The sequence below is a fragment of the Oryx dammah genome, unplaced genomic scaffold (assembly GCF_014754425.2).
Source record: "Oryx dammah isolate SB20612 unplaced genomic scaffold, SCBI_Odam_1.1 HiC_scaffold_2, whole genome shotgun sequence".
NCBI classification, from domain to species: Eukaryota; Metazoa; Chordata; class Mammalia; order Artiodactyla; family Bovidae; genus Oryx; species Oryx dammah.
In genome coordinates, this window is record NW_024070186.1 from 159,912,594 (window position 1) to 159,925,332 (window position 12,739).

Sequence of the window (12,739 nt, forward strand, 5' to 3'; positions counted from 1 at the left end):
AGAGTTAGAGCCCCAAACCCTCACTGCATTGTTCAAGTACTAATTGTTTAAGAAAGTAAAATTAACAGTGGTTACTCAAGGGCACACTTACTTCTCTTACTTTTCGCTAAGCCTTAAAATAGTGTTTTCTAATCTTTTTAATCATTTAGAGAACTTGATGAAACCCATGGATCCACTTCCCAGAAAATACACACACACGTAGTTTTCTGTACAATATCAAAAGTTTTATAAAATCTCCAAATCCATCCACGTGACCCTCTAGAACTGTTGATGGGAGTCACTACCTAGTGGGTCTTAGGAACACGAGCTGCATTTTAAGTGCTCAGTAGCCACCATCACAGGAAGTTCTATTGTAGTTAGAACTGCTGCTGTAGAATTTCATGGACCCTAGGTTGAGAACTCTTGCCCCAAATGAACCTGTATAATCCTGTTGGCCTGTAATCCCACTCCCCATCAAATTGCTATTTGACTATAAAATACCATCTATAAAAGCTATTTTTCTTTTGGACTATAGATAGACCTCAAAGAAATGGAGGAATACTATTAGTAATTGTGAATAACTGAAAATCTCTCTAGTTTTAAGTACCTGTTAACAACCTAAAATCAAAGGGAATTTAGATAGCAAATGGTTCATCATTTTTTTTGTTTGGGGTTATATTTTTTTTGGCTGCACCATGAGGGTTGCAGGATCTTATTTCCTTGATCAGGGATCAAACCTGTAAGGAGTCTTAACAGTGGGTCACCAGAGAAGCCCCTCATCCTTCATTCTTACCATCTCAAGGTATGTGTAGTTTGCAAACAATACTGTGCCCCACATCTGTAATAATAATCCTAGTAGCTTTTCTATAACATAGGGTAAGCCTTCAGGAATTTGCTGTGCATTGCATGTGTTCAGTCATGTGCAAGTCTTTGCAACTCCATAGATTGTAGCGCTCTAGGTTCCTCTGTCCATGGACTTTTCCAGGCAAAAAATACTGTAGGGTTGCCATTTCCTACTCCAGGGTATCGTTCTGGCCAAGGGATTGAACCCGCGTCTCTTTTCTCTTCTGCATTGGTAGGTATATTCTTTACCACTGTGCCACCTGGGAAGCTATGCATTAGTCACAGCTAATATCAAGTTCCAACCCTGGGATTTCTTTGGAAGGAATGATGCTAAAGGTGAAACTCCAGTACTTTGGCCACCTCATGCGAAGAGTTGACTCATTGGAAAAGACTTTGATGCTGGGAGGGATTGGGGGCAGGAGAAGGGAACGACAGAGGATGAGATGGCTGGATGGCATCACCAACTCAATGGACTTGAGTCTGAGTGAACTCCGGGAGTTGGTGATGGACAGGGAGGCCTGGTGTGCTGTGATTCATGGGGTCGCAAAGAGTCGGATATGACTGAGTGACTGAACTGAACTGAATATTGAGTTCATAGTAAATGCCAGGTATGATTCTAAGCATCCCACATATTTTAGCCCATTTAATCTTCACCCAATATTATAAGGTGGGTATAGTATTATTCCCTCAAAACAGATGAAGGAACTGAGATTTGAGGCTTAATGAGATTAAATAAGAAATGGCAGCCCACTCCAGTATTCTTTCTTTGGAGAATCCCATGGACAGAGGAGCCTGGTGGACTACAGTCCATGAGGCTGCAGAGTCAGACACCACTTAGGGACTGAGCACACACCCCCAACGAGATTGAATAACTTGTCTGAGATGACAGAGTAAATGCCAGAGAAGTGGTTTTTAGGTTAGAATCTATTGTCTCCTGAAATGTGAATGTCTAAAACATGGGAGGAAGACTTAGAAGACTCTGATTCTGAAAGGGACCTGTATCAGCCTGTGTGCCAGGAGGCCTCTGGGTCTGCATCTGCCACAGCGGCTTGTGGACCTCTTCTCTGGAGTGGAACAACAACAAAAAAAAAACAAATTCTCTGGGCTTTTTCCATCCTGTCGTGGAAAGTTGACCCTCTCCGTCCCCACACCCCCTGTCCGGTCATGGCAGCCTGAACTTTTAACGACAGACTAAAGTGTGAATCTGGGCAAGTGACTTAACTGACACTGTACATGGGGATGATAATAATAATGTCTAGTTCCTACAATTTTGTGTGCCATGAGCATCCAGATGCATGTCAGCAGGGGCTCAATAAACGATTACTGTTTTTCACGATTCAACTCCACGGCTGAGACCACAAGCCTAACCCTCGCTGGAGGCAATGGACTAGCTGAGCCGGTCTGGGCCGTGGACACCTGCCTCACTGCTGGGCAGCCCTCCCTTCAGCAGCACAAAGCCTGGACTGCATCGGTCAAGAAATCAACCTTCCTTTCACCTCTAACTGTGAAAATTCACGGTGGACCTACAAGGGGGGTGAACAAGAAAAAGGCACGCCCCCGACAAGTTTAAAATGAGAAGCCAGTGCGGGCTGGGTCCCGACCGGCCTTGAGGAACATCCAGCCGCCAGCGGTGGGACCCTGGGCTGACAGGAGAGCGCCACGGGACACAGGAACACTCCCCACGACTGCGCCCGCGCCGGGCTCCATAGCGCCAGCACCTCCAGGGCGCAGGCGCGGGCCCCGCCGCCCCGTCGACGGCGTCTCGCTGAGAGCTCTGCGGCGGCGCTGACCTGTCCGGGGCCACTCTTCCCCGCCTCTCCCAAGCGCCGAGCGGGCGGTCGAGTGAACCGTGGCTCAATTGGCCCCCGAGGCTGCCTGGGTAGGTGAGCCCTCTCCTGCAGCTCCCTTAAGTTAGCGGGTGAGGGCCGCCTTGAAATCCGTTTTGATCAGGGCAGTGATTCTCAAAACTTGTCTGTGGAGGAAGAATTTCTCCACAGTTAGATTTTCGGGCCCATCCCGACACTCAGAAGCAAGGGGTCTTGCGTGACTCGGAGGTCTGCACTTAAGCTTCCCGAGGAATTCTGACCCCGGTATCCCGCCGGTCTACCCGTCGCGCCGGATATAAGCTTGATTTCCACTAACCGACCTAGCAACCTCGCCCCTAAGGTTTCTGGGATCTCGGGCTCGCGCGACGGTCCCGTCTCCCTACCCCATTGGCCCCTCCTTCGTCCCGCCCCCACAGGCAAATATTTCCTTCTGACTGGTCAGCGGTAAGTGTGTGGCGAAACCTGACCCAATGGGCGCTAGAGTTCTCAGAACGTAATCCGGCAGTTGGTCCTGAGCAGTTCCGATTGGTTGTTGACCTCTAACGCGCGTTGAGACTTCCGGCGTGTGTGCCGAGCGCGGAGTCCTGTGAGGTGAAAGGCGTGGAGCTCAGGTCCCGTTCTAGGGCGGTCTTGGCGGGGGCGGGCCAAGGGGCGGTGCGGCGGCGCCCGAGAGCAACTGAGGCTCAGGCGCAGGAACCGTTTGCGCCCGGGTTGGAGCCAGCTTTCTCGGCCAGGGTTTGGAGCCCCGGGCCACCTGGCTGTTGCGGACTCCAGCTATCCTTGCGCTGGGCCCGAGGCGTCTTCTTTGGCGTGCGCAGCTGGTTTCGCGGTCAAGGCGGTCTGGGGGCCTGAAGATGGCGTCGGGTCCGGGTTTCCAGGACCGGGAAGGGCTCCTGATAGTGAAACTGGAGGAGGACAGCGCCTGGAGCCAGGAGCTGCCCCAGCCAGACCCAGGTCCCAGCCCGGAGGCCTCTCACCTGCGCTTCAGACGGTTCCGCTTTCAAGAGGCCGCTGGGCCCCGGGAAGCCCTCAGCCGGCTCCAGGAGCTTTGCCACGGGTGGCTCCAGCCGGAGATGCGCACCAAGGAGCAGATCTTGGAGCTGTTGGTGCTGGAGCAGTTCCTGACCATCCTGCCCCAGGAGATCCAGAGCAGGGTGCAGGAGCTGCACCCGGAGAGCGGCGAGGAAGCGGTGACTCTCGTTGAGGATATGCAGAAAGAACTTGGAAGACTGAGACAGAAGGTAAGATAAAGACCTGTTTTATATGCGGTTTGTTTGGCCCCAGTTGCCCATACGAGTTTACTTGGTTGCCCTGAGTAGATCTTAGATGGGCAAGAAGACTTTTTGTAGATTAGTGAGGAACTCTCATTCTCCAGATTTGCCCCAAGTTGACAGACAGTGAAGAGTGCCCTGTTTCCACCTGGAGCAGTGTCTCTGAGTTAGAGTAAGACCAGGAGTTAGCTTGCCAGGTTCAGATCCTCCCTCTGCTTCACACTAGCTTTGGGACTTTGGGCAAGTTACTTAATTTCTTCTGGCCTCAGATTTGCCGCTGGTAAAATGAGAATGTTAAAATACGTCTCTAAGGTTGTTTTGAGGATTAGAGAGAGAGCAGCATGTAGTTTGATCACGCACTTGGCTTAGAGTTAGTGCTTAATAGCTGTTAGTTATTGTTACATTACAGTCTGCAGTCTAATCTTTACAAAGCTGAGTGGCAGTTAATAGTGGAATTTTAAAAGTTTGCAACTGAAGCTCTGAGGCCATATGCCCCAGGGCCACCCAAATTTACCTTATCCAGTAGTGAGGAGTGGCTGCATCTAGAAGAGGTGGGTGAAAGTGAGAGGGCGTGAGGTGGGTCAGGAGCTGAGTGGGGAAGGTGTGCCCTGGGAGTGAAATCCCCCCGAACCCCACCCCTCACACACATTTTCTCAGGTCTACACAGGATCAGTAAAGTTTGGTTTTAGTGTAACTTATTCTTCTCTCGCTGGGTCTAAAGGGTTTGCCAGTGGTTCTCTGTTGAAGGCTTGCCCTCAGAATTCTGTATTAATGTCCCTTCCTTTTGGGCCCTGTTGTGATGATGAGTGATGTGGGTTGGTTCCCAGGTCACAAACCGTGGGCGGGGAACAGAAGTGCTTTTGGAGGAGCCTTTGCCTCTGGAAACAGCACAGGAGTCACCGAGCTTCAAGCTGGAGCCCATGGAGACTGAGCGAAGCCCTGGCCGCAGGCTGCAGGAGCTGCTAGGCCCCGGCCCCAAAAGGGACCCTCAGACTGTAAAGGAGAGGGGTGAGGAACAGTTACCTGGGCAAGTGGGAGGGAGGAGGGGCTTTGGGGCTGCCCCTGACACTGGCAGGATGCAGCCTCACTGCCAAGGAGGGAGCGTTTCTGACCTGAGGGTCCCCAGATATGAGTAAAAGAGCTAGAAGTGGTTCGGATTCCTCTTGGGGTGGGTGAAGGGAGGGGGATCTCTTAGGAAGTCTTTTTGTTTGCAGAAGAGAGACTTTTAGAGCTCAGTGAATGAGGGCTTGAATGCTTGGGCCAGCAGGAAAGACTGCTGGTACTCTGTTGTTTTGGATGTCGCTTTATTATCCCTCCGTTGCCTTCTGTTCAGTGTTGGGTCCTCCTAGCAGAGTCTGGGTGTCAGGGCACAGTGGACACTGTGTTGTGATAATCCTTGGGTTGCCAAGATTGAAGAATGCCATTCTCATCATCATTTCTGTCACCTTCAGCATTATCTGCTCCCTGGCTTTCTCTCTTTCCTCCCGAAGGAAACATGGAAGACAAGGAGCTGACTGGGCCCCAGGTGATGTGGAAGTTCTCATTGTCTCCCCCCAGTTGTTCTTGTGGGAGTGGGGTCCTTTTGCCACTTAGAGAGGATCCTTACCACCTCACCACATGCACCTCCCCACCTTCTTTGTTTGTCTCCTCCACACTTCACTTGTAGGCCTAACACCCTTCTTCCCCATGAAATGAGTCCTTGGCACCCCTGGGTTTTGCCCTTTAACCTATGACTCTGCTTGAATTGTTCTTGGTGCCTTAGGGCCTAAAGGTGATCTTGTGCTATTTCAGTTGCCTGAGAGCTTAGAGGACGTGGCTATGTACATCTCCCAGGAGGAGTGGGGGCGTCAGCATCCTAGTAAGAGGGCCCTCTCCCGGGACACGGTGCAGGAGAGTTATGAGAATGTGGACTTACTGGGTAAGGACTTCTTTTCCAAGGATGAAGACTGAGCCATTTCTGACCAGGGTCCTGTCCCTTAGCCACTTGTCTCCTGTGTGTTAAGTTCTGAGTTTGGCCAGGAGACCTGCTTTTGCCTAAAGTCCCCTGGACTAAGATCAGTTAAATATTTGTCAAGTGCCACAGTTGGCACACTTAAGGGCCCCAGCTGTCAGAGATGAGGGCAGGGAGTCTGAGCTATGATGAACTTACCAGGGCAGAACAAGTCAAATCCAGTGATGCTCACCACCACCCCCATCCCCACTTCCCACGCATCACCCACAGAATACTGTGGGGCTCCAAGTTCCTGATGCCTTGAAATTTTAAAATGCTTATTGGTCTGACCTCACTTATGTTCTCTGTGCTCCATTAGTATTTCTGGGCTCTTCCCCAGAAACACAGGTTTCAGGGCACTGGCATCAACATTCTAGCTTAGTGACTGTCCCAGTCCTTGAACATTGAGGAAGGGGGAAAGCTTTGTAGAAATTTGGAAATGATATATATTCAAAACGAGTGTAACTAATTTAAAGATAAATTAAGGTGCGTCTTCATGTTGAACTATTATGCAGAGATAAAAAATAAGGTCTGTAAAACAGGGCCAAAAACTGATTGTTGGATTAAGTGGAGAGTGTGTGGGTGTTGTATAATTCCTTCATCTTTTCTGCATGTGTAGAAATTCTCATAATAAAAACTTGAAGAAATCTTAAAAAAAAAAAAAAAAAAGGACTGTGTATGTTACCATTGTAGCTATCTTGATGCATACCTGGTAGAAAAGAAGTTTGGTTGCCTGCACAGGGGCCTTCTCCAGGGTCTCTGTCATTGTGTTGTGGCTTGGCATCCTAAGTTGAGCACAGTTCTTTCAGTGAGTGCTAAATAAGAAGAGTTCAGATCACAAGTTCTTGGGACTAACCTTTTTAAAAGTTCATGTTTGATGGAGTTGGAGTGAGCATAACACAGGATGGCTCTTTTGGGTTTTAATCTCAGAGTCCCAAGTCCTTTTCTGATTGTCCATCATATTACATTTTTTCCTTCTGGAATTGTCCCAACTTAGTTTCATAAGGGTCAGGGCTCTTTCACAGTATTAAACTTTGATTCCTCAAGAAACTGACCACTCTGACCATGTGCATTTGAGTGTTGTTTTAAATGCAAAAGTTTTACATTGTCATTGCAAAAAGTCCCAACTACCACACAAGTGTACGAAGAAAAAAGCCATAGTCTCCCTCATCTAATTTCTTTCTCTGGAGGTAACAGTGGGAATAGTTTAGTGTATGTTCCAAGTAATTGCTATCAGACTTACTGCACCTTCCGTATCCATCCACTGAAGGCAGGGAGCAAGACTATCTTTGTTTCTCTTGTCTGGTTGAGGAAAGTCGTGACATAGAAATCCTTTTCTTTCATTGTGGTCAGAGTCTCAGGTTCCCAATCAGGAGGCCCTGAGCACCCAGGTGGAACATGGAGGAAAGCCCTGGCACCCCAGTGTCCAGACTTGCAAGGAGGGTCTGAGCTCCAGGACCCCGGCTCCAGGTAAGGAAAGCAGCTGAGCACCCTGCCCAGCTAGTCTCCAGCTGTTGGGAATAAGGTATTTGAGGGTCTTGGTGTAAGGCTAGCCTGTCCCCACTGCCCACTTCATCCCAGTGATGACAGGCGAGGTTCCCAGGGTGCAGAGTGTAAAAAGGCATTCATTCCTGGGTTCACTTGCCCACTTTTGTCCCAGTCTTGCTCCATCCCACACTTTTCCCAAAGGACAGAAGCCAGGGGCTCAGTTGGAGAGGGAGGTCAGGGCCCCCACAAGGGAGTTCAAGGCAGGTTTGAGCTTTCATTCCTGAGTGATGTCCCCACGCCTCATATGGCTGCCTGTCTAGAGTGAGTTACCAAAATGGGGAAGATGGGAAACTGAGGAAGAGCGAGGCCTTTTGGACTTCTGACCTACAGGCAGTATCATGCATGGGATTTCCTTTTCTCCTGTGTAGACATAACATGGGGGTTTGATTTCTCTTGCTCTTCCAGGGGAAGAGAAATTTGAGAACCAGGAAGAGTGTGCTCAGTCTGTTTCCCCTGAGAGCATCCACCGTCAGGCGCTGCTGCCTGGCCAGGCCAGAGGGGAGGTACCCTGGAGTCCTGAGCAGGGAAGGCCTCGGGACAGGGCAGAAAAGCTTTGGGAGCCTCCCACAGAGGATCGAATGGAGCAGTCCTTAGTGGGGGCCACAAGTTGCAAAAAACTGGGACGACCAACAGAACTGCAGCCGAAGAAGCTCCACTTATGTCCCTTGTGTGGCAAAAATTTCTCTAACAACTCGAACCTGATTAGGCACCAGAGAATACATGCAGCAGAAAGACTGTGCATGGGTGTGGAGTGTGCTGAAATCTTTGGTGGGAATCCACACTTTTTATCACTACACAGAGCACACCTGGGAGAGGAAGCCCATAAGTGCCTCGAGTGTGGAAAAAGCTTCAGTCAGAATACCCACCTGACTCGCCACCAGCGAACCCACACAGGTGAGAAGCCCTATCAGTGTAATGTGTGTGGAAAGAGCTTCTCTTGCAACTCCAACCTCCACAGGCACCAGAGAACGCACACAGGCGAAAAGCCCTACAAGTGCCCTGAGTGCGGGGAGATCTTCGCTCACAGTTCCAACCTCCTCAGGCACCAGAGAATTCACACGGGAGAGAGACCTTATAAGTGTGCCGAGTGTGGGAAAAGTTTCTCTCGCAGTTCACACCTTGTTATTCACGAAAGAACTCATGAGAAAGAGAGGCTGTACCCTTTCTCTGAGTGTGGGGAAGCAGTGAGGGACAGCACGCTCTATCTTACAAATCCTGGGACCCACCCCAAAGCAGAGAAGAAACTCTTCCAGTGTTTGACTTGTGGGAAAAGCTTCCGGCAGGGCATGCACCTCACCAGACACCAGAGAACACACACAGGAGAGAAACCGTATAAATGTAACCTCTGTGGGGAAAACTTTTCTCATAGATCCAACTTAATCAGGCACCAGAGAATTCACACGGGAGAGAAACCCTATACCTGTCACGAATGTGGGGACAGTTTCTCTCACAGCTCCAATCGGATTCGTCATCTGAGAACCCACACGGGAGAGAAACCTTATAAATGTTCTGAATGTGGAGAAAGCTTTTCCCGGAGTTCACGCCTTATGAGTCATCAGAGAACTCACACTGGATAGAAACAATGGGATTTCTTTTGGGCCCAGATAAGGTGGCCTGTTCAGAGGGACCTGTTATTCAGAGTTCATATTCCTTACCCATTGAGTAATTACCCTGTCCCCGCAGGGCAGGGTCCTTCTGAGGGAAGTACAGAAGCAGCAAAGGATTAGCATAAAACTGAAAAGGAATTCTGTTGGAATTAGTGAGAATAGCAAGTCTTTGAGGCAACCCACTCAGGGTGGAATTCTCTGTGAAGTACTTCCTGTCCCAGGACATTATCCCCCTCGGCATATTTAGCCAGCTTGTGACATATTTAGCCAGCTTGTGATGTGGGTGCCTTATTCTGTCCTGTGTCCATCCCAACAGCTTTGGGAATCCACGGACTTACTGCTTCCTCACTTGGAACATTCATCAGGAATATTTGGGCTCCTGAGGCCCTTGAGAGCAAAGAAGAGTGATCTGGTCTTCTGGGAAAGCAGGAGACACCAAAATACTGGTGGTGCATTGCAGCTCTTCTGAAAGCCTGGCTGGGAAGCTCATAGGCAGTCCCAGGCACCCACTGTCAGTGGCCTGACCATATTGGTCATTGACAGGTCCTCACCTCAAACAAAAAGGAACAAGAGACCTAAGGGAAATAGTAAGACAGAATTTGCAGGTCTGCCCCGAAATAGGCAGAGGAAACTATATAAGTCTGAATTAATTTACCCTTTGCAGAGATCAAGTCTTCAGAAGGTTCACAGAAGATGGGTTCCCTGGGAGACTTTGAAAACATGGATCCTGGGGAATTAGGAATCATGCCCACCCTTGTTGAAAATGTGGTTGGATGTTAATAAATATCTTCAGGAAACATGAACGTGTGACTCATTGAGGGTCTTTGTCTTGTCTGCCATGTTGATCTGTCTTTGTCCACTTTGGGAGGAGGACCTGCTTTCTCTTTGTGGTCTTAACTTGTTGCTAAGGAAGGTTCTGAAAAAGGTGGCAACAGACAGGTGGAGGGAGGGAGGGTGGGTGTGGCCCTGGCCAGCTCCAGGCTGAGGTGGCTATATGGAAACAAGGGTCAAGCCCAGTGGCTGCTTCGGGTGATGTCATAAAGGTGTCCTTTAAATTTGTGTGTGTGTGTTTTCCTTCTCTAGTGTACAGCAGTGAACATGCCTTTTGATTGTTTAGAATGTTTGCTTTCTTGCAAAGTAAAGATCTGGCTCTTCAAAAACAAGTTATTTGGGTCTAGGAAATGGTTGCCAGGAAAAAATGGTCCCGGTATGACTGAGTTATTGCCCATGAGTGGAGACAGACTTTGGAGAAGGCAATGGCAACCCACTCCAGTACTCTTGCCTGGAAAATCCCATGGGCACAGTCCATGGGGTCGCTAAGAGTTGGACACCACTGAGCAACTTCACTTCCACTTTTCACTTTGATGCATTGGAGAAGGAAATGGCAACCCACTCCAGTGTTCTTGCCTGGAGAATCCTAGGGATGGCAGAGCCTGGTGGGCTGCCATCTGTGGGGTTGCACAGAGTCAGACACGACTGAAGTGACTTAGCAGCTGCAGCAGCAGCAGGAGAGAGACTTGAGGGAGAGGGCAAAATTATTAGGGAAAAGCGTTATATTTTACAGTGGGGAATCAGGACAGGAGTGTGTTTCTGTGGAAAAGAGGATACCAGAAAAATTCTAGGAGTGGGAAATGCTGATGCCAGGAAAACATTGCAGGTTTTGACCCTGGAGGAAGATACCAAATTAGCTGTTCTTCAGGAGGAAAAGATGAAATATTCCACTGGCAACAGACTATTAAATATAGCACTATTAAGTGAGGGAGGTACCCCTGCATGCTCCTCACCTTTATATCTGTCTTTCATTTCTTTCCCCTTGAGAGCAGTGGTAGTGTGGGGCTTGGGCACCGGGGGAGGGAGGTGAGGATTTGAAAGAGATTCATATGGGATGGAAAGTGGTGGGAGCAGGTCAGGCTGCTGTGGCTGTCAATGCCATGAAATGGGTGGCTGGTATAAAGTTGATGTTAGTAAGCACTCTGGTTAAGACGGTAACTTATGTGGGTTGTGAACCTCATAAAAATGGAAAGCACTCCTTTAAAACCCCACTTACCCCTGAAGCCCCATAATATCACCCATACGGATCTCATGATGTGCTCTAACTGGCATTGCTCCTACCTGGGAGTACTACAGCCAGAGCAAGAGGCCCCTCATGTGTTCACTCCTGGCACAAGAAGGCTTTCCAAGAGGAGACTTCACCGAGTCTGCAGTCCCGCTCCCCTTCTAACAAACTTATGCAGAGCATGAGGTGGTGTCACAAAGTATTGCATGTAAGACACTTAGCACGGAGCCTGGTATATAGAATACTCATCTATTTGTGCTACTTGTGGACATATAAAACTGGGAAATTGCTTTTCTTCTAAGTACCTGGAACTGAGATCAATGTAAGACCAAGCCGGAGAATTCCCTGACGGTCCAGTGGTTAGGACTCAGTGCTTTCACTGCCGTGGCCCGGGTTCAAACCTTGATTGGGGAACTAAGATCCTGCAAGCCACTCGGATGCAGCCGGGGGAAAAAAAAGACCACACTGGCAGGAATATTCAGGTGGTAGTCTACTGTTACAGGCAGGATTGATGACTTTGTAGTCATATTTTGTTTTTTCTTGTCATATTTGAAAAAGCAGGTCAGAGGTCCTTACAGTAGGGTTCCATGAAGGCATTGCAAGGGAGGGTTAAGTATATATACTTTTACGTTACTCCTACTTTTACCCCACTAGTCTTCTTGGGAAAGAAACCAGAAGAGATTCCAGCTGGCTTTTTTGTCAAAAAGAAACGGGTAACACAGGGGGCAATAAAGACCCCTGCCCACGCAGTCCAGATGGGTACAAAGGAGGCCTGGGAGATGTGGACTGACCCTGAGCAACAGTCTCCATACCCTTGTAGCAAAAGTAGTACCTGAAATCAGCAGAAAGTCTCCTGGTACCACGCATAAGCAATGTGAGAAAGCCTGGCACAGGCCATCTAGAAGCATCAGGCGCGACAATGGGGTAAAGCCCCATAACACCAGAGACCGGACAGAGTGATAAAACACCACTACATTGTTTAGTTTTTATTTCCAGGAAGAGCCATCAGCAATCACTGAGTTTTTACCCCATTTAAGAAAGAACTTATCTTCCCTGGTGGCTCAGACGGTAAATCGTCTGCCTACAATGCAGGAGATCTGGGTTCAATCCCTGGGTCAGGAAGATCTCCTGGAGAAGTAAATGGCAACTCACTCCACTATTCTTGCCTGGAAAATCTCATGGATGGAAGAGCCTGGTAGGCTACAGTCCATGGGGTCGCAAAGAGTCGGACTCGACTGAGCTACGTCACTTTCACTTTATGAAAGAACATGTTTCAGTGCAGTTAGGAGACAGAATGGTCCCGGGAAATTCAACGACAAAATGGTTAATGAAAAATGACTCAGGCCTACCCCCACCCCCCCACAACATCTCTGACAAACAAGTGAATGTCCTTAATTCATCATTGAAACACTTTGAGCATCCCAGAAACTTCTGTGTTAAGAAACCAAAACTGGTGGCTCACCAGGATCCAAACCTGCTTCAGGGAGATAGTGAGATTTCCCCAGGTGGAAAGGATGAGAAAAGAGAAAATTCTAAGTTTCTGAAATGTTGGCAATGGTAACCCACTCCAGTATTTATGCCTGGAAAATTCCAGGGACAGAAGGTGTTGGGCCTGGCGG

The 12,739-nt window shown here is 48.9% G+C and overlaps 1 protein-coding gene across 1 annotated transcript; it reads left to right on the top strand.

The window, feature by feature from the left end:
• Positions 1-1,347: 1,347 nt before the first annotated feature.
• On the top strand, positions 1,348-9,867 carry ZNF263 (zinc finger protein 263). The gene is made up of 6 exons (XM_040255316.1): positions 1,348-3,889; positions 4,747-4,927; positions 5,371-5,444; positions 5,711-5,837; positions 7,263-7,379; positions 7,863-9,867. Exons 1-6 carry the CDS (start codon positions 3,503-3,505, stop codon positions 9,032-9,034), a joined length of 2,058 nt encoding a protein of 685 aa, XP_040111250.1. The 5' UTR covers positions 1,348-3,502; the 3' UTR covers positions 9,035-9,867.
• The last annotated feature ends 2,872 nt before the right edge of the window (positions 9,868-12,739 follow it).